Consider the following 22,413-nt stretch of genomic DNA (forward strand, 5'->3'; position numbering starts at 1 on the left):
CGCTTAACGACTGAGCCACCCAGGCGCCCCAATCCTCTCCTCTTTCTTCCCAAACCCTTTTGGCCAAAAAAAATGGGCTCCTGAAAGATATCCACATCAAATCTCAAAACCTGTAAATATTATCTTATTTTGGAAAAGGGTCTTTGCAGATGTAATTAAGTTAAAGATCTTAAGAGGAGATGATCCTGGACTACCTAGGTAGGCCCTAAAACCAGTAACAAGCGTCCGTATAAGGCACACCCCAGGAAGAGACACACAAAGAAGGTCAGGTGAAGACGGAGGCAGAAATCAGACTGAGAGGGCCCCAAAGAAGCCAAGGAAAAGCTGGAGCCAAAAGAGGCTGGAAGAGGAAGGAGGGGGTTCTCCCCTAGAGCCTCCAGAGCGAGCGCAACCCTACCAACACTGCCTTTGGACTTGCGTCCTCTGGAGCTGTGAGAGAATAAATTTCCATTGTTTTAAGCCACGTGGCTTGTGGAAACTTGTTATGGCAGCATCAAGAAACTAATACATCCATCCTCAGGCATGGAATGTCAGGGACCCGAGCTAGACAAGTCTCTTTCCCTCAATATGACCCTCAGAGCCACTTGTCCCCTCAAACTGCAAACATGAGTCACTTTAAATCTCATTCCTTGAACTTCACACCCTGGAATGGCACCTCACCAGCTCCACTATAATATCCAAATGCCTCAACACGCCTACAAAGGCCCCCATAACTCGATCCCACCTTTCTTTCCCTCTCCAGCCCAGCTCCCCGCTGCGTATCCCACACCATGCCTCAGGCCCACAGCCCAGAGCACATCCCACATTCCTTCTGGCCTTTTGCACAAGCTGCTCCTTCTTCCCCAAAATTAATTTTCTTCCACATCCTCAGCCCCATGCACTCCTACACATCCTTTAAGTCCCGGACTCAAAAATCTCCTCCTCTATCAGGTCCTGTCAAAAAAATGGGTCACTCCCTCTTATTTCCACAGGACTTTGTACATTCCTCTCAAAGAATATCCGAAACATTGTATTCCTTATTTACAACTCTATCACTTCCTCTAAACCAGGGTTTCTCAGCCTTGGAATTACTGACATTTGAGGCCAGATAATCCTTTGTTGGGGGGCGGGGGGGGAGGGGTGCCCTGTTCAGAGTCCCGAAGAATGTCAGAAACATTCCTGGCTTCCACCTACTAGATGCCAGGATCAGCATGTATATGCACATATGTGCATACACACAGTCAAACCACCCAAATTTCTGAAAATATTGCCAATGTCCCTAAGGGGAAGGGGGAATCACCCCCAAATGAAAACCACTGCTCTCTACTGAAGTCTTTGGGGGCCCAGGACCAATGCTCCTACCATTGGTTTATTGTCACATTTACTCTCAAAAGAAATTTTGAGTCCTAGGTTTGGGCCAGGTGCTGTGCTCAAAGCCAGGGACATAGAAAATAAGTTTTAAAAGAAAAAAAAAGGGCGCCTGGGTGGCTCAGTCGTTAAGCGTCTGCCTTCGGCTCAGGTCATGATCCCGGGGTCCCAGGATCGAGTCCCACATCGGGCTCCCTGCTCAGCAGGAAGCCTGCTTCTCCCTCTCCCACTCCCCCTGCTGGTGTTCCTGCTCTCGCTATCTCTCTCTGTCAAATAAATAAAATCTTTAAAAAAAAAAAAAAGAAATTTTAAGGGGCACCTGGGTGGCTCAGTCGGTTAAGCAACTGCCTTCGGCTCAGGTCATGATCCTGGAGTCCCGGAATCGAGCCCCACATCCAGCTCCCTGCTCAGCAGGGCGTCTGCTTCCCCCTCTCCTTCTGCTGCTTCCCGTTTGTGCTTGTGTGTGCATGCACTGTCAAATAAATGTTAAAAATAAAAATAAATTAAAGTTTCAGGCCCTATCCTCATGAAGCCACAGTTGGCAAAGGGCCTACAAGGTGCTCAATAATATTGGCTGAATGGTGGGGCGCCTGGGTGGCTCAGTCAGTTGGGCGTCTGCCTTCGGCTCAGGTCATGGTCCCGGGGTCCTGGGATCGAGCCCCGCATCGGGCTCCCTGCTCGGTGGGAAGCCTGCTTCTCCCTCTCCTACTCCCCCAGCTTGTGTTCCCTCTCTGGCTGTGTGTCTCTCTCTGTCAAATAAATAAATAAAATCTTAAAAAAAAAAAATATTGGCTGAATGTCTGAGTCAGTTTGGCATAGACATACACACACACATATATATAAACATATGTATACACACATATATATGTATGTATATGTATATGTGCAGTAATACTTCCCTCAAAACATGGAAAATAGGGCGCCTGGGTGGCTCAGTCAGTTAAGCATCTGCCTTCCACTCCGGTCATGATCCTGGAGTCCCAGGACGGAGTTCTGCATCAGGCTCCCTGCTCAGCGGGGAGTCTGCTTCTCCTCTGACCCTGCCCCCTCTCGTGCTCTCTTTCTCACTATCTCTATCTCAAATAAATAAATAAAAATCTTTAAAAAAATAAAAATAAATAAATAAATAAATATGTTAAGCATCAAAAAAAAAAAAAATCTTAAAAAAAAAAAAAACATGGAAAATAAAACCCAGGGGCTAAAATTCTTCTCCTCAGGGCCATAGTATTTCATAACTAAGGGCGGGGGGTGGGGGGCATTTATATAGAACACAACATGTAAGTGTTGCTCCCAGGTAGTAGGCAACTGGTACAACTTGTCTATTTGTATCTCCAAGAGAGCTATGCATAAATAAAGGAACATCTCAACCAAGAAAATTAAAACTAGATGGGATCGATCCCCAACACACAGAGCCCACAAAGGCCAATGCCAGAGCTATCTACACCAGAGGCCATAGATAGAGCTGGGAACCCTCCACCACAAAACACAAAGACAGGGTGCCTGGGTGGCTCAGTCGGTTAAGCGTCTGCCTTCGGCTCAGGTCATGATCCCAGGGTCCTGGGATCAAGTCCCGCATCAGGCTCCCTGCTCCGTGGGGAGCCTGCCTCTCTATCTCTTTCTCTCTCTGTCTCTCTCTGTGTCTCATGAATAAACAAATAAAATCTTAAAAAAAACAAAACACAAACACAATAGTGCCTGAGCCTTCCAGAGTCTTCTTCCCTCTGCCCAAGAGACCCCATTCAAGATTCTGACAAGCTCAAAGATCAAATGGTGAGCTAAACAGTCCCCAGCTCTCACAGAGACACTGGGTGCCCTAAAATGCAGAGAAATTGTCGCTGCCAGGACAAGGCGAGGGTGTTTACCAGAAGCAGAGGCTGTGTACAGAGGGGAGGCCAAGTAAAGTTGCAAGAACAAATCAGGGCACACAAGTGCTTGACCCAGATCTGCCTAACAAGTCACTTTAACCTCTCTGGGACTCCATTTCCTTTTGTATTAAATGAGAACAACGCATCTTTAAAGTTCCCTTCTAGCTCTAAACATTCCTGGTTTCCCCCAAAACTGGTACAGACCCATAGAATCTTCCTCTCCAAACAAAACATGTAGGGCTCTTCCTTCTTTCCCACCTAAACCCTTTCTGACAGAAATGGAAATAAAGCCATTTCCATTTCCTCTAAGTTTTTTTTTATTTTAAAGATTTTATTTATTTATTTGACAGAGAGAGAGAGAGAACAGAAGCTGGGCGAGGGGCAGAGGGAGAAGCAGACTCCCCCCCCTGAGCAGGGAGCCCGATGCAGGACTCGATCCCAGGACCCTGGGATCATGACCTGAGCCCAAGGCAGATGCTTAACCTACTGAGCCACCCAGGTGCCCTCCTCTAAGCTTCCGATGGGCACTGGGCAGAATTGACTAACAGACAAGATTAAGGTGCTTTCTGTCTCTTGCTGTATACCCATTTAACCAGAGTAGGAGAGCTCTGGAATGTGCATTCTCTGGAAAGGGGAGGGGAAAAGAAAAAAAAAAAAAAAAAGGAAGGGCTCATGCTGTGATGATTTCAGGTGCCAATATATAAATGAAAAGTACCATAACAGGAGGGCTCCCTGCTCAGCGGGAAGTCTGCTTCTCCCTCTCCCACTGCCCCTCCCCTGGCTTGTGTTTTCGCTCTGTCAAATAAATAAATAAAATCTTAAAAAAAAAAAAAAAAAAGGAAGAAAGAAAGAAAAGTACCATGACAACATCAGAATGCTTTCAGCTACAGGAAATTGACAACTGGCCCAAAATGGCTTCAACCACGTGGACATCTACTGTTTATTTCACAGTCCAGGGAGAGGTGGTCCTAAGGTCAGTTCAGTAGCTTAATTTTCATAAAGCCACTGAATTGCCTCCTCTTGTGTTGGCTTTTCATTCACAGGCGTGTTGCCTCATGGGCACAAGATGGATGCCCTAGCTCCAACTATCATATCCTCTAATTACTTTTCCTAGATAGATAGAAAACTAAGGAGCTATCAGGGCATTAAGAGAGGGCTTTCTTCTCCTGCGCCTGCACTTTTTTCAGTGAGAAGAAATTCTTCAGAAGTCCTAAGGTAGACTTCCACTAAAGCTCTTTAGCCAGAATGAAGTCATATGCTCACTGCAAGCCGCACGAGAGGTTACCTAACCTAATTGACAGTCTGGCTTTGAAAAAAATTTTTTGTGGGAAGCAGGTAAGGGAATCCTGGGATAAGAACGACAGTCAAGTAGTCAACAAAGTGCCACATACACCTATACCCAGTAGTGTGCTGGTAAATGTTTAACAACTAGCTTTAAAAAAAAAAAAAAAGAACCTAATTTATAGCGCTTGCCCATTTCCTTGGTGTAAATACTCCCATTATGCCACAGTTCGAGACACCAAAATGATATGAACCAGCGGACAAAATTCTCAGAATCTGAATAATCAGTTGGTTCATACCTGCTCTAGCACACCACTGAATTTATACCTCACACTGGGTAACAATTTAAGTTTACAATGCTCCCTCACATTCAAAGCAGTCTAGATGATTAGGTATTCTTCCCAACTTGTAGGTGAGGAAAAGGACACAGCACCCCAAATCACACAGTGCAAGTGGCAGAGCTGGACTGCTCACGTAACAGCCCTAACCCCAACCTCACCGCACTTCTGGTGGCATCAGGTGCATACGTGTCTATCCCTACACCCTACCCGATCCCTCTGTCTACTACACAGCTAAAGGGGTTCTAGCTTAGTTTGGAACCAACAACAAAGACCCATTCCTGCAAACTCAACCAGAATTACCTAATAATTATTCTTTAAGTCATTTCCTCCAATGACAATAGTAGTGCGCAAGTATTTTTACAGCTTGGAATAAAGATTAGGACAAAAAGAAAACAATCAGCCCCAATCCCATCCTTGAGAGATAACAGTTGTTTGCATGTGGTTGATAAGCCCTCCAGATTATGAAGGCGTCTATTATTTTTTTAGGTAAAAATCATGCTATTTTGTAATATGATAACATTTTTATTATGTAGACTTCCCTAAACAAAGAAATCCAGAGGACAGTATAATGAACTTTCTTGTCACCACCACCAGCTTCAGACATTATCTAAAGACAATTAAAAGTGTTTGCATGTTCCCTTCTCTATGAGGAATGTGCAGGAGGTAGGCACCTCCCTCTACACTGCCCTTGGACTTCTTCCCTCCACGTGGCTTGCCCTACTCAGATTGAGGTTAGCTCTTCTCCAGGCTAAGTCGGCCAGTTCCTTTCCCTCTGCTCAGAGCACACTGCTAAAGAGAACCTTTAATCGTGTTCATTCTTACGGACCCCTCCAACTTCTCTACTCCCTGCCTAGTCTGTCAAGAAGCCTCACAAGTGGGGTTCAGAACTTCAGTAAAGGAGAACCCCAGAGCACATCACAATTCTTGGAGTTTCCACGTGCACTTCCTCCATCCTACTTCTGCTACATTCTCACGTGTTTGCGCACACACCCCCAAGAGGTGCGGGCTGAACGAACATCCTAGGATTCTGTCCACCCCGTCCTACCTGGTGCTCACCCAACACAGTATGCCTTCCAGACTTCACTCCGTGGTCTTCTAACTTCCTAAAGGATCACATTTCATCACCACAGTTGCCAGCCTAAGTGAAAAACACAACAGGCTAACGGACAGCGGCCGTACCCCAAATCAACAGCTTTACGTGAGTCCCCAAAGAGCCCAGTTGAGATCCCAGGCCCGCAGTCAAACAGAAAACTCCACTGCCCTGAACAAGTCCAAAAAACATCCTCATGGGACAAAGCAAGACCTGCTCCCCGAAGCCCCAGTTTAGCCAAGTGCACACAGGAGGGAGCTGTGGCTATTTCAATGGCAAGGCAGGGCATTCTATTCTACTATAAACCATGAACAGCTGATAGAAAACAAGCCTATTCTGGGAACCATGCTTATTAGAACAGAACTTCAGGGGGGAAGGTAGCTAACTCATTTGCACTATTTTGTACCAAAAGGTACTAATACTTCAAATGGTATATTTGTTTAAAGATTTTAATACATCAAATGTGGGAAGCGGGTAGGAAATAAGGGGGAGTCTGGTTTTCAACATTTTTAAAGATAAAGACAAACTAAAGCCATTGCTCTCAAACCTCACATATTTAGGAACCACCTGAAAAGCTTGTTTGAAGTGCAAATTCCTCAGCCTCCTTCCCAGAACTTCTGACTCAGCAAGTCTGAGGTGGGCCATTATATCTCCAGGTTTAACAAGCATCTTTGAAGATTCTGCTGTAGGTGTTAGCAGACCCTGAGAAATGACAACCACTTGGGTTTCTACTCCTTGGCCACAAAGTTTGGGTAGCAACATTTCTGTGAGCAGCAGGAAGAAGCAGGGCCTTTGACCCAGTGTTTCCTACACTGATTCTGGCCTAAGAGTCTCATGAGACAAAAGTTAAACATACAGATGTTCCTCCCGGTACAATGGTACTCAGGGAGGTCTATGATGGGCCCAGGAGCCAGCCAATGAATCTCAAGAGGACAATCTTCCCCGTTCTCTTCCGGTCCCCCAGGCAACTGGTCAACCCGTCCTCTCTTCCCAGGCAACTTTATCAACATCCTCCCTCTCAAAGATTATAAAGAAACAAATTTTCACCTCCCCTCACCCCACCTCCCCAGCTGTCTCTAAAATAACCGTTTACTGTGTTTTAAGAGTTTTACATGCTAACAAGAAAACTAACAGACTTTGCCAAAATAAAACAAGCATTGGGGCAGTTAGATGTTATAAATACAACTGCTCATTAAGAGTTCTTTCTGCATTTTATTAATTTCTGCAAGAACTATTTACTGAGCACCTAGTCTAATCCCAGGCACTAGGCAGCTCAAAACTGTGACCACCACAGACAAGCCCCTGTTCTCATGCAGTTTACATTCTAGTGTGGAAAATCATGGAGAAAATCAGCAACCATTTCAGTGACCAGCACTGCCAAAACCTATTAACACAAGATAATGAGCTGGCAAGGATAAGGAAAGATGGGTTACAAGGAAGGCTTTCTTGAGAGGGAGTCTCTAAGAGCCAAATGACAGGAAACATGACTACAGGGGCAGTCAGGGACAGGAACATAGACACAAAGAGCTGAGCCTACTGGAAAGAGAGAGAAGTGGCCACTGGTCCTACCGCACAGCCCGAAAGAGAATGAGCAGCAAGTCTGGAAGGGATCACTCAAATCCCAGAGGCCAGATCTCAAAGACAGGGTCTTATGGATATTATAAATACAACTGGAAGTCCTGGGACCCTTTAACAACGGAGGGGTTATCCCAATAGTAGTTACCTGAACAGAGCACTGTCTGTGTGCCAGACATGGTTCAAATCTCATTTCATCTTTCCAGCAACCCCATGTGGTAGGAACAAATATGAACCCCATTCCACAAGTGAGATCTGAGTCAAAAAGGCAGTAAGTGATGAAGCCAGAACTCAAAGCCAGGTGGTCTGGCTACCGGTGGTGGTTGTGGACGTGAACAAGGGCCAGATGGTAGGGCCGTGAAGGCCTAGGTAAGGAATCTGTTATTCCAAGTGTAATAGAAAGCCATTAGAGGGGGGCTGAGACTTCCTAACTCATTCCCTTTGATCTGAGCTAAGAGAGGGCACAGCTTCTGGGAAAAGCCCACCACACCCTGGCTGAGTTGGCTGCTAAACCAAACCAATGCCAACTCAGCCATATACAGATGCCTAGAGCTGCCCTACCTACGTCAGGCAGAACTCTCTAGCGTCTACAGAACTGGATGCCTTCTCTCTAGGTCAGCGTCCTTAAAGTGGGGCCCTGGACCAGCAGCCATCAGATCACCAGGCATCTTGTTAGAAATGCAAATCATGGGGCCCTGGCTCCTAACTACTGAATCTGAAAAACCATTTGTTTTTAACAAGCTCTACAGGTGATATAGGTCAAGTTTGAGAACACCTGTCTGGGTTATCCACATGCAGACACAACCACCACCACCACTACCCCACCCACCTTCTCCAACCCCCACCCCCACTCCTTCCACTACCCTCCCAAGGTTTACTGGACTTGTCCTTGGGCAGCCTCTGCGCTGAACACCCAGCCATCCATCCCCTCTACTGACGGGACTCTCGGCTGGAAATCTCATTATTGGCCCAAACTATTTTTCTAACTAATCTGACTTCCTGAAAATATTTATTATTCACCTGTTTAGGCCTCTTCTACCCTAGGGTAAACTCCTCTTCCTTCCTACTTCTAGGGTTTAACTTTCAGCCTTGTCACCTCCAAGGTTGGATGTCAAGGATAATTTCTGCCTTAACCTAGACTTTCCCTAACACCCTTCAATCACCAGATTTCCTTTTTATTCATTCATTCCCACTTTCATTCATACATTCCAACAAGTATTCATGCCCTCAGCATCCCAGGAACTAACTACACTAGGTGGCAGGTACTTTAGTGATGCCTAAAAACAGCGCTCATCCCTGCTCTCACAAAACTGACCCTTTAGTGGGGGATGGCAGCATGCAAATAAATACAAAATTACAGGGCGCCTGGGTGGCTCAGTTGGTTAAGCGACTGCCTTCGGCTCAGGTCGTGATCCTGGAGTCCCAGGATCGAGTCCCGCATCGGGCTCCCTGCTCGGCAGGGAGTCTGCTTCTCCCTCTGACCCTCCCCCCTCTCATGTGCTCTCTCTCTCATTCTCTCTCTCTCTCAAAATAAATAAATAAAATCTTAAAAAAAAAAATACAAAATTACAAATTATACGGTTATACTAGAAAGACCTCTGAGAAGGTCGCTGGGCTGAGACCTGAAGGATGAAGAGACAGGCCCTGACAGTATTTGGGTGCTGAATCCATGCCAGACTCTAGTCAGTCTAAATGCTTTATATGCATTACTCATGTACTGTTCCAATAGCCTGATGGAACTGTAAGAGCGGATACTGAGGGATGGGGAGAATAAGGATATATAAACAGGAGAGCCAAGTTTCAAACCCAGGCAGACTGGCTCCGGAGCTACCCTCCTCACCACAGACTAAGGTGAGAAAAGTGGGGTGAAATGGATAGGCAGACAAGTGTCCAGGCAGACAGATCAGCATGTATAGAAGCCCAGGGGCAGAGAAAAGTCAGCCTGAAGCAGAAAGGAAGTCGAGCATATTAGTGAAACTGGGGAGCAGTGGACGGATTGGAAATATATGTGGGAACTGGACCAGACAAGATATCCTGAAACATGTATTATGGAGTACAAGGAATAAGGGGAAATCAAGGGTGACTCTCAGTTTTCTGATTCTGTTTTCAAGGCTTGAGGACAGTCAGAAGACAAAGTATTATAACACGATATATTTAAAAAAAAAAAAAAATCCCGTTGAGTGCTAATGCACGGGCAAGCTCTCAAAAAGAATACAGTCAATTGATCAAGCAGGTTAAAGTTTCCAGCTCTCCCCACCCTCCCCTCCTTCTCCATAGGGGATCTTCATTCAAGGGTTCCAGCCTAACTCCCAGGAGCTGTTTTCCAGGACACTACTAACACTGGCTAACAATAATAAGAATCACAGCTATAGTAATAAGAATAGCTTGCACCAGGAGGAGGGTTTTTCTCACACAAATGTAATGCTTTCAAACCAGGGTTCTCAAAATTTTCTGAATAGAACAATTATACTAATTTACAAATGAGAAGTTGTGCAACTTGCCCAAGGCCACACCACTGCGAAGAGGCTGAACCAGAATCCAAATCCAGGTCTGCCCAATTTCAAAGCCCATACTTCCTCCATTAAATCAGCATTTCCCATAATGTGGGACAAAGATCTGTGATGGAACACAACAATGGTTTTAAATGCACAGATAAACTTTTTAAAGTTTTAATAGTTATAGTCTGATTCTATTATGTATAGCCCTATGTGCGTGTAATTATCAGCTAGATAAAAATTTTATACATACACACAATCGGATTCTAACTTTTGCATTACATGTGTATATGTGAATCCATGACTTCATGTGTATTGCTGCCTAGGAAACAAAGTTTCTTAAAAGTTAAAGAAAACATTAGAATAAAAGTACAGCTGATACAGGGAGAGGGGAGAACTCAAGGCAGAACATAAATAACTGAAGCTTGTGAAACACTGCTCACCACACCACCACCCAAGAACAGCCAAGCACCTGGTTCCATATTGTACTCAAATTTGCCTACAGTCACACATAACTTTGTGCTCCAGAGGGATGAAATATTGGCTGCCTTGGGGGATAGGGAATAGCAGAACAACACAATTTAGCATAAATCCTTCTTAACACAGTATTGGTCTTGACATAAATACTGGTTTGGTGGTCCAAATCCTCTGCTTCTTTATCACACACTTTGATTAAGTCAGGTAAAGCTTTCTTGGGCCTCAGTTTCCCTTTGTCAAAAGGAAGTTATATAAAATAGGATCTAAGGTCACTTCCAGTTTTAGAATTCTGTAAACTGTTGCAAAATCCTAAAATCCAAAATTATTTTTTCCAATCGGAGAGGCCCCAATCCTGAATGAGTGTTGACCTGAGAATTAAACACTAAATAAGCCCACACGGCAACCCAGACGACCATCCCGTAACTAGGGAGATGCTATTAATTACACTTCCCTCTGGAAAATGTGGCAAGACATTAAAAGATGAGAAAGATGAGCCAATCAGTATCCTTGTCCCCACCAAAACTTTTTAAAATTTCCTGACACTAATTTTTAAGTTACTAACTTTGTTACAGTGGGTCGTTAGTGTCTGTTATTTCTAGTCCTTAACAATTCACTTTAATCTGGGTGGAAATAGCCCAGAGAGAAATAGGTGGGGAAGAAATCTGCAAGATCTCATCAATCCATCCTCATGTTAAGCCTCAACTGAGAACCACCTGTAAAACCTTCCCCGCTTCAATCTGAATTACTCCACGGATGCTCAAACATGTTTATGTGCTTAAGCCTCTAAAAGGAATGAATTGCCACTCCTTAATTTTTAAAAACATTAACAGAAGTTTAACCAAAACAAGCATTCTTCCTCTATTACTGAAATAGATAGCTTTATCAAAAGGGAAGTCTTAAAGACCCCTCCTGCCTTCTTTACAAAGTCCTTTCTGTGATGTCAGTGGGCCTCCAAACTTTTAATAGAGAGTTTTTAAATTCCCAGCAAGAAGTTGTGCAATGTGCTCACTTCGTTTTTTTGCTGAAGAAAACAAGAGGATGGGTGGACTGCAGCTGGCAAACTCAGAAAGCACAGCTGGGTAGCAGGTGATCTAAAAAAAAAAAAAGAGGCAAATCCCTGGGCAAATTGTGTAGCCAAGGGTGATCATTATAACTGGAGAGTTGTTACATAATTACTTCTTAACTACTGACAAACACATAAATCGCTATAAAATGCCATGGTTCCTCTAGACATTGAAGCTAGTGTACCTAAGGCAAGAGTCAAGCTTTCTCCAATTTCATTCAAAGAAATAAGCAATCTCGGGACTTATTTCCCTTCCAAGGTAACCCATCTGCTTTTACATATACAAAACAGCCTCCAGCAATTAAACCAATCGCCTCTAGGGACGAAAATCAGGCTCCCCTTAATATTGATTTTTTTTTAAAGGGAAAAGGGGATACAGAAATAAGTACGTTCAAAGAGCTAAATATTTATCACCTCGATAAAAACGACTTCCACTCCAAACTGGAAAATTTTAACAGAAAAGGTCTCCCCCTCACCCCACCCCCCCGTCCCTGCTCAGCTGGCGCAAAACGTAAGACCTGTGTCGGATGCACTGCATTCCAACATTTTTCAAAAAGTTTACGAGGATTTACCGAAGCAGCGGGGAGAAAAATAAAGCAGGCAGAAGCGGGGGAGAGCAAGCAAGAGGGTTTCGGCAAAGAGGCACCCGGTGAAGCAGTCGGCAGCGCCGTGCAAGGCCCGGTAACGGGGAAGCGACCCGGCAACCGGAGAGCGAGCACCCCAGTGGAGCGCAGAGACTGACAACCGCTGGGTCTCCGCCGCCGGGGGTCCCCTAGCCCCCAGCCCGGTCACCGCCGCCTGGCCCCCTCCCGAGCCCTCTCCCCGCAGCGCCGGCGATGCCCGCTGGGCCAACTTGGCCCCGGGTCCGCGCTGCGGAGCGCGGCCCCAGCTGCGGGGGAGGCCGCCGGCGCCCTTACCTCCTTCTGCTTGGGGTCCTGCGGGTAGACGTCGGGCGGCCCGAGCCGGGGGCGTTTCAGCGGTCTCTGCTCATAGCTGAGAAGCCCGAAGGCGGCCATGATCTCTCATGTTAACCGGCGAAATGAATGAGAGTTGGAGCTGGAGCAGCCGCCTCTGAGCACCAGGGAGCAGCACTTTGCAGACAGACTCCCTCTCTCCCCCTCCTCGTTCGCTCACTGTGGCGCTGCAGGCAGGAATAAAGCAGGTTGGATGCAGCCGCTGCCCGGCACGCAGACACGCACTGATGGGGGCAGTCTTCGCCGGGCACCCGGCTGCGCTTCAGCCCCGGGACGCACCGCTCCGGTGGCGGCGGCGGCGGAGGAGCTGGAGGTCCGCCTGGGTCTCCCGCGGCGCCAGCCTCCCGTCCCCCCCAACCCTGTCCCCAGGGGGAGGAGCAGCTGATGGGAACGTGTGACTTTTTTCACCAATGGACCCAAATCCACCCCAGCCGGACAGGGGGTGGGGGAGGGGCACGGGGGGGAAAAAAAAACTTTTCTTGGCGCCTAGGCGGGTGGCTCAAGTGCTCACCCAAGGTGAGGGTGGCCCCCCAGCCCGGGGAAGAGACTGCGGAGAAGCCCGCCCCCGCCCCTCTTCCACGGCAGGGATCCTTCCCGCGCCGCCACGCGCCCCGCAGACCCCGCCACCTGGGCGCGGACCCGGCCGGGGCGGAGGGAGAGAGGCCTGGGGGCGGGGGGAGGGGGCAGGGATGCGGACGGGGAGAAGCGGCCGGTGCCTCCTAGACGCCTGCCGGGCTCCGGTGGCGCATCCGAGGCTCCGGTCCCCTCGGCGGCTCCGGGCAGGCGCCGAGGCGCGCTGCTGGCGGTCGCGGCGGCTGGAGGGGGCCGTGCTCACGGTGGCGCGGGGCCGATTTAACCCTTTGCTGCCCCTCCAGAGGCTGGGGGAAAAGGGGGAGGAGGGCGGGCTGTGAGCGCCGACGGGGGCAGCCAGCCCGCGGACGTCTCGGACTCCTCCAGCCCACCGCCTCCCCCCGGCCGCAGCTCCTCCTCCCACCTCCACCCCCCTAACAGTTTACCTGTTGGTCCCCGGCTAGTGGGCAGGGGCCGGCGGCGGCGGCGGCACTCGGGCGGCCACAGCCTCCATGATTCGGGCTGGGATGGGGGGGGATTGGATTGGATTTTATTTGTGAGGTATCAGTCTCGTCCAGGCGAGCTCCGGGGACACCGCGAAGTTTGCCACTGTCTGGGGGCGGCGGGCGACGCCGGCTCGCCGCCGCCGGCGTTCTCGCCCCCACGACCCGGGAGCGCGAGCTTCCGAGTTGGCGGACGGCGGCGCGGCGGCCGCACTGAGCATGCCCAGCTCGGCGGCCGGACCGCGGAGGAGTTGGCTGCGAGCGCGCTCCGATCCGCCTCTCCGGGTTTTCGCAGCCGCAGAGCGCGCAGCCCGCGGGCCCCGGCGCCGGGGTTGGTCCTGGGGTGAAACTGGGCTAGGGAGGGGTCGCCCGCAGGACCCCTCTCCCGGCCGCGGGCCGCGCTGTCCGCCTCGATCTCTCCTCGGGGTCGCTGTCCCGGTGGCCTGGGCCGGAAACCTCACCTGCGCCGGGCGTGTGGAGGGAGGGAGGCGATCCTCCAGGGGAGACCTTGGTCATCCAACCCACCCGTGCTCCTCGCTCGCTTCGGGGCGTGGGCATCTAGATGCTGGGCCACCTGCCGCGAGCACTGCGAGACCGGAGCCGCGGGGGGGCGGGCCTGGCCTGTCCCGAGGGACCCGGCGGGAGGCGCGCCCGGGAGGATGTGCCGGCACTTGTCCAAGAATGATGGCTGCCATTTATGGAGCCCTCCCTTCGTGCCAGGATCTTGACAGTTTAAAGGTCTCCGATCCTTAAAAAATAAATAAATAAACCTTACACGGTTTTACCGTACCCTTTTTATAGATGGAGAAATTGAGTCAGCTCAGTGAGGCCCGGTGACTGTTTAAAGCCACGAAGCTACCTCTGCCTGATCCCAACTTTCGGACCTATTTTCCACGATTTGGTGTTGGAAGGACTGGGTTCCCCAACTGCCCTTACCTGCTTGTGTCATGTTCCCCACACCTTGAGGAATTTCCAGACTCCCGGTTCCATCTTCTATAAAATGGTATAATCAGAATCTAACCCAAAAGCCTATGTACAGCACCCGACATATAGTAGGTGCTCAGATGTGGCCCAAAATCTAAATATCTACTTACCTCAGCTGACCTGAAGCAAAAGGGAAGGAAGAAAAGGTAGATAAGGGGATGGAATGTGGTAGAAGCCAGTTTCTCACTCTTGACCCTGATCTGTTAGCCCTTCTCAAAATAACCTAAGGCCAAGTGAGACCTGTAGTTTTTGGTTTCTTTACTCAATGTAAGCACCTACTTTTAGAGAACAGTTACCCTCCACCAGGAGGCATTTCCTGACCACTTTCTGCACCCTGCCCCAAGGGTTTTTCTTCCTAATACCCTGGGTCTAACTTGAATGCTGAACTTGCCCTTGTGATAAAGGCATCTGTCAAATCTAACTTTCTCTCTTGAGAAAAAGGACAGTTATCTAACTTTATTAGGAAAATTATCAATGATACAAAAAGCAGGAGAAATGGTATAATGAACTTCCAAGTGTTCATCTCCCAGCTGTGGCGATTATCAAAGTTTTGCCATTCTTTCATCTTCCCCAGCCCAACACATTGACATGTACTAGAGAGGACACTGTTATTCATTGTTGCAACTTAGGCACACAGCCTGCAACACTACAGGGTGGGCACTCAATGGTTGGGTGAGTAGGTATGTGGGTCCACAGATCACTGGGTGTACTTTGGGGATACCTTGCACTGACAGTCGAGTCTGATAGGAGATGTAACCTCAATTCCTCCTTAGGAGTACCTAGGCAAGAGTCTCTAACTGGCCTCCACAGAGGAAAAAGTTTTGAAGCACTCAAAATTGTATACCATAAAGATTTTATTTGAAAATCAAAATGTATTAGTACTGTGTCCCTAGTGTTTAGGAAAAAGAGCCCCTGGTCTCCCTTCCTAACTCCCTTGTCTTGAGACAGTCTGGCATGGATTCTTTGGCCCTCTCAACATGGGATGAAAAAAGTTTTTATGCACTGAGACACTAACTCAAAAATCATTCTTTCACTACATGGACTTCCCATGGGCATTTGGCTCCATCATCTTGGCACTTGTGTTCTTCATGGTACAGCCCCATCTACCAATCTAGCTTTTTCCTCCTTAATCCCTCATCCCAGTTAGCTCTCAATCCTATTTCCAAACATGGAATTCCCAGGCCCTTAATTTTCCAATAGCCACCTGGGGACAGTCCTTAGAGTCCAGACTCCTGTACGAAGCTCACCCCAAACTCTTGGGGCACAAGATAATCCTTCAGTTCTTTTACTGCACTTAATTCTCATTTTCTTAACAGCTCATCGTTTGTTGCCATGCATTGAGATATGTCACACGATAATCTTGTTCTCCCATACCGACCGTATCCTCTTGCTCTCCTTCTATTCGAGTTAGTCTTTAAGCTGACTAAGGCCAGTTAACATTGAAGCCACCATGATCTACACTGTGCTTGAATTTCCCATCTCGGTGCTGGTTAATACAACAGATAGGCACAAATTCTTGTTGAATAATGTGAGTCTCATTTGCTACTGTTCCTATAAGGGGCATCTTAACTTTACCTGGCTAAGGACCCCCGGGGCCTGGGAACAGTTTGCACAGAACCAGAGTTACTCAGAAAACCAGATGCTCCCCAGACAGGTCCCAGCCTAGACCTCACCCTAGCCAGAAGTGAGTTCTGGCACCTGAGGAAGGTTAGGAGACCTGGTGAAGGAAAAGGATTGAAATGTGGCCAGAGAAGGAGTAATTACAAACCATTTTAAGCATATAGGACTTTATCCTCTAAGTATGAAGCTCAACCTCTAGGGCTGCTTTTGTGGGTTGACAAGTGTTTAAAAGCTGACCCTTTTCCCTATGTCACATCCAAGGACTCCTCAAAGATCCCTCAGCGTCAGGAATCTCCTTACCTGCTAATGTTCCCTCTGCAAGCCCCAGTTTTCAGAATTCTGCAAAGAGTTCCTCATAGCTGGGACTGCTTTTGTAGTCCTAGGCAAAGTCCCTTTAAGACGGCTCATGGCTGGCTTTCCTTCTCTACATTTGGTCTGCAAGAAATACACAGATGTCTTTGCCTGCACATATTCTAGTGCAGGCATTTTCTCACCAGCTTTCTCTCCTTGCCCACCATGGACACATTCTGCAGGCCACACAGTTCTTCACCTTGAATGTTCTCCCGTCTGGGTCACAGACCAGTTCCTCAAGTTCATGCAAACTGCAGTGGACAAATGTCAAGTGCCGAGGCCAGTAGTCCCTCCAAAGCTCTTTTCACAAGGTTTGAGGTGAGGAATAAAATTTATCTGGCAATAGGCAGAGACACAATCCTCTTTTAGAGCAAGTTTCCAAAGAACGAGAGTGGAAAATGGCTAGGAGCAGAGGTAGGCTGTTGACCCACCAGAAGCCATGGTCCTATTATCCCTGTTTTACAGATTAGCAGGTGAGGCCCCAGAGGTGAAGTAACTGGCATAAGGCCATTGAGTTAGCAAGTGGCAATGCCAGGATCAAACCTAGATCCCTCTGACTCTCCAACCTACGCTCATTATTGTCAGTGTGCTCCACATATTAATTATCATTTACATAACACTTAGAAAAGTGAGCCTCAGAAGACAGGTCTGGGATAAGAGAAGCAAAACTCCTGACAGCTCACTCTGGTGTAGAGCATGCTTCCACCCAAGTGGAAAGAAACAATTCTCAGTATAGTGCCTGTAGGTGAAGTAATTAAAGTTGCTGGGTTTCCCCGTGGGGCTGATGCTTGTCCAGGTGTATATATTACTGTGTTTTGTTAACAGATTGTCTACAGGCAGTCTTGCTTACTTTCGGTTTTTCTTATATCCCCATTACATTTAAATGCATTTGTGGTGTGTCTACTTCTGACTCAAAAAAGAAAAATGTCCCCTTCTCTTAGCCTCTTAAAGAAAAGGAAAAATGAGAATGACTTGAGAAGGTGGGTCAGCATAGAGAAGAAAGAAATGGAGGATTCATTTTGGGACATTCCAACCAAATGGGATTTTTAATATAGTCTTTAGGCCACCTGTAGAGATGTAGAGAATACAGACATTAAGACTCCCTAAAGCAGCACTGACAACAGAATTATATTGCCAGTCAAATATGTACTTTTACATTTTTTAGTAGTTACATTAAAAAAGTAAAAAGAAACAGATGAAGGTAATTTTAATAATACATTTGTTTTAACCCAATGTAGCCAAAATATTGTCATTTCCACATGTGATCATTTTTTAATGTGTTAATGAGACATTTTGCATTCTTTATGATAAGTCTTAGAAATCTTGTGTGCATTTTACACTTAAGGCACATCTCATTTCATTTATTTATTTTTAGTAATCTCTACACCCAATGTGGGGCTCAAACTCACAAGCCTGAGATCAAGAGTTGCATACTCCGACTGAGCCAGCCAGGCGCCTCAAGAACATCTCATTTCAGACCAGCCCAGTTCACGTGTTCAATAGTCACACGTTGCTAGTGACTACTATATTGGCCAGCCCTGCTCTAAAGGGACATTTCAGTACTAGTGAACCTATAACATATACGATCTCTATAAGATCAGTGAGGAGGCAGGTGAGTTTCCAAAGTAGAAGACCAAAAAGTAGTAAAAGACATAAAACAGGAGGAAGGTGAAGAAGAAAGAAAGTAAAGACAACGTGGGAAAACAATGGATACCCCAAAAGCACTTAGTTGCTAGAGAAACGGAAGCGTCAGGAGGGGCAAGGACATAGAAAAAAGAAGTCTGGGGACAGAAAAATCAAAGGATGAAATAAGACAGTTTTGAATTTCAAAGCTGAGCCCATGGCTTCATTCACCCACAAATTGTTGCCACTGATTTACAAAAAGAAGGCCTACTGGTTGACTTCTGGAGTGGGGGCAGTGACACACACACTTAGGTCACTGATGATCAGGGTCACATACTCAGGTTTTCAGCACCAGAATCATATTATCTTATTTTGTTAACTTACTCAGAGCTAATTAAAGCTCCACAAGACTTCGATAAATACTGAACAAATTCAAGAAAGAGTTCAGTAGAAAAGCAGAATGCTAATTTATTGATACACAGGAATAGGCCTTTCCGGAACTAACATAGGTATATTCTCTTATTCAGATCATCCCTTTGCTAGGAGGTTTTTGTTTGGTTTTGTTTTGTTTTGTTAGTAATCTCACACCCAAAGGGGAGCTCGAACCCACAACCCTGAGATTAAAAGTCACATGCTCCACCAACTGAGTCAGCCAGTCCCTTGTTAGCTTTGAAGTTTGTTGTAAAACTGAAATAGTAAGTAGAAGTTTATCTGGTGAGCATAAAATTAAAGCAAAGAATTGGATAATCTCCAAGGATTGTTTACTCAGACCGACCCATAGTGGAAGTCACCTTCTTTGTGACAGAAGTAGGACTAAAGCCACACCTCGGTCTATTGGTCCCTTTGGTGGCTATATAGACAAGTTGTTACTGTCCAATACATTTACTGTGTATTATACCAGAGGTTCCTGGTAGTCCACAAATGTGTCTTTTAGGTTTCTTTGTTTTGTTTTGGGCTTACACAGTCACTTCTGGACTCTAGAAAATCTGGCCACACTGGGTCCACATTCTCCAATGACATCAGTCTGTTAGAGCTGAGATGGACCTACCCCTCTGAGTGTGGCCTATTATCACAGACCATCTGACCAGCTCCGCTCAGAGGACTGGTTCATCTGACTGACTCCAATGCCTCAGGAGAGGGAGATTCCTATTATATGAAGACCTGCCAACCAGGCCTGGCTTCAGATTTTCCTGCTCAGAGAGAGAGCAGGTAGGAGATTGATTCATGTTCAGTTACATGATTATCAGATTACTGCTTTCTTATTGTTAACTAGTTAAGAATCCAATCTCCAGGGCACCTGGGTGGCTCAGTTGGTTAAGCGACTGCCTTCGGCTCAGGTCATGATCCTGGAGTCCCTGGATCGAGTCCCGCATCGGGCTCCCTGCTCGGCGGGGAGTCTGCTTCATCCTCTGACCCTATCCCCTCTCATGTGTTCTCTCTCTCTCATTCTCTCTCTCTCAAATAAATAAATAAAATCTTTAAAAAAAAAAGAATCCAATCTCCATCATTTGTTAGTTACAAATTATAACTCATCTGTTAGGATGGGTTACATCTGATTAAAGTTGATCTTACAATCTTGTATTTATTAATGATGAAATATTTCAGTTTTGAGAGGAATATTTCTTTTACCAGTTCTAGGAACATCCTTTTATACTTCCTTATATACCTGCTACCGTCACACAGCAAGAAAGCATAAAAAATACATTGGATGGCAGTATCTGGATATTACATAAAATATACTGACAGATTTAAACGATAAACTAAATGTAACAGGATCAAATTTTACATAAGAATAAGCTCTTTCCCTCCATCTACTGGATACATCAATGACAGTTCGGTATCTACTGTTGGCTAAATCTAAAGTTTAAATTCTAAGCAATAAAAAAATAAATGCTGCCAACTCTTTGGTCTCAGTAGCACTTGGGGAATAGCAGTACACAAATCAATTATGTGATTCCTTTATATAATAGCCGTTTTTATTAGTATTTTTAAACAATTGCCCAACATTCTCACCACTGCACCTCTTCTCTGAGCTGTTAACAAATGGTACAATTTACCAATTTGATTTTCATTTTCCTTCCTTTCTTCTGCTCCCCCTCTGGCAGAGTTGCTGTCAGTCAGCCAAAATGGTCAGCAAGAGAATGGAAGAAAAGAGAAGCAGAATTCCTGCTAAGTCTTCAAACAGGAAAACCAGGGCTGGACTAATCTTGAACTGACCACAAAGGACTTGATAAAGGCAGTAGCTCAGGCCTCTCCTGCTGCCTCCCCCACTCGGTCTTCAACTCATCTTCCTCTCTGCTCTCAGCCCTACCCAGCCAGTCTATTCCAGAGCAGGCTGCTCACAGCCTCTCCAGCCTCCATTTACTGCTGCTCAAAGCAGACTCCTTTGTCTCAAGATGCCCCAACTTGAACTTAATGTCTTCCTTGCTGTCACTGCACCCCCAGCTGGCCCCTATTTCCTGCTGGCAGGACAGGACCAGGTGGCTGAGGTTCCAGGGGTCAGGAGAGAAGGGAGAATACCTCTCCATAGCTGTGGCGCATGGAGCTGCAGAGTGAATATAAAAATTATGTCTCAGAGAGAATGTTGCAAACGGAGATAGAGAAGTGTGTCAAATAAGCAAGGGAGCCTGGAGGAGTTGGGAGCCGTCTGTCCAGGTCAAATGGGAAGTGCTTCTGATAATTGTGGAAGACCATGGCATTTGGGGACTCTTTGTGCATATGCATGCCAGAGCAAATAGAGGGCAGACATCTCCCAACTTTTCAGTAGAGAATCATATCTCTGTCCACATTTCAGGCCTATTGATTCTTTCTCGCCCAAATATTTCCGATTCATCCAGTCTTCAGTAATCCCTCAGCTACAGCTGTAGTGCTGGCCCTCAACATTTCTTACCTTGGATTATCCTTATCCCCCAGCTCATCTCCCTGCCCCAGTTACTTCTCTTTTTGGATTCCAATGCACAAGGTTTTCAGATTAATTTTTCAAAAATCTTCATAGCACCACACCATCCCTTGCTGAAAACTCTGCTAAATCCCTACTACTTTGTGTTTTGTTTTGTTTCTTAAGTTGTATATAAATAATCTCTACACCCAACATGGGGCTCCAACTCATGACCCTGAGATCAAGAGTTGCATGCTCCACTGACTGAGCCAGCCAGGCACCCCTGGACTCAGTGTTTTGTTTCTAATGAACAGAACAAAAGTGGTGGGAAGTCATTTCTGAGATTAGGTTACGAAGAGACTGTAACTTCCATCTTCCTCACCCCTCTCCATCCCACCCCAGCCCACTCCCCTACAGCCCCAGTCCTACCCAAATCCTTGCTCTGGGGAAGTAAGCTGCCATGCAGCAAGTAGCCCTATGGAGAGGCCCTGTGGTAAGAAACTGATGTCTCAGGGCAACAGCCAGCCTCACAGGAGACCCATCATCAGCCACATGAGTGGACTTCGAAGTGAGTCCTCCCCCATTTGAGTCTTGAGATGACTGCAGTCTGGCCACACCTTGATTGTGGCTTCCTGACTGAGCCAGAGGATCTTGCCATGCCACACCTGGATTGCCGGCCCACAGAAACTATGAGATAATAAATGTTTATCTATTTTTTTTCTTATTAAGTAAGTTCTATACCCAATGTGGGGCTTGAACTCACAACCCCAATATCAGGAGTCACATGCTCTACCGACCGAGCCAGACTTGTGCCCCTGTTTATGATTTTAAGTGCAAAGTTTTGGAATACTTTGTTACACAGCAAGAGATAATGAATATAGGTGACTTTTATAAAGTCAAATATTTTATATAAGAAAACATGCTAAGTTGGGGCACCTGGCTGACTCAGTTGGTGGAACATGCAACTCTTGGTCTCGGGATTGTAGTTCGAGCCCCGTGTTGGGTGTAGAGATTACTTAAAAATAAAATCTTTTCTTTCAAAGATTTATTTATTTATTTGAGAGAGAGAGAGAGAGCAGAGGGAGAGGGAGAGACAGTCACAAGCTGACTCCGCACTGAGCTTGGAGCCTGATGCAGGGTTCGATCCCACAACCCTGAGATCACAACCTGAGCCAAAAACAAGAGTCGGACACTTAACAAACTATCACTCAGGCACCTGTAATAATAAAATCTTTTTTAAGGGGCGCCTGGGTGGCTCAGTTGGTTAAGCGACTGCCTTCAGCTCAGGTCATGATCCTGGAGTCCCGGGATCGAGTCCCGCATCGGGCTCCCGGCTCAGCGGGGAGTCTGCTTCTCCCTCTGACCCTCTCTTCTCT

The 22,413-nt window shown here is 46.7% G+C and overlaps 1 protein-coding gene across 1 annotated transcript in view; it reads right to left on the minus strand.

Annotated features, from left to right (window-relative positions):
• MED12L (mediator complex subunit 12L) overlaps positions 1-12,550 on the minus strand; it is a 322,651-nt gene extending 310,101 nt beyond the window's left edge. The window contains exon 1 of the mRNA XM_021685957.1: positions 12,452-12,550. Within this exon, the coding sequence (XP_021541632.1) occupies positions 12,452-12,550 (99 nt within the window). The remainder of the gene's footprint in view (positions 1-12,451) is intronic.
• Positions 12,551-22,413: the final 9,863 nt, after the last annotated feature.

The sequence above is a fragment of the Neomonachus schauinslandi genome, chromosome 1 (assembly GCF_002201575.2).
Source record: "Neomonachus schauinslandi chromosome 1, ASM220157v2, whole genome shotgun sequence".
NCBI classification, from domain to species: Eukaryota; Metazoa; Chordata; class Mammalia; order Carnivora; family Phocidae; genus Neomonachus; species Neomonachus schauinslandi.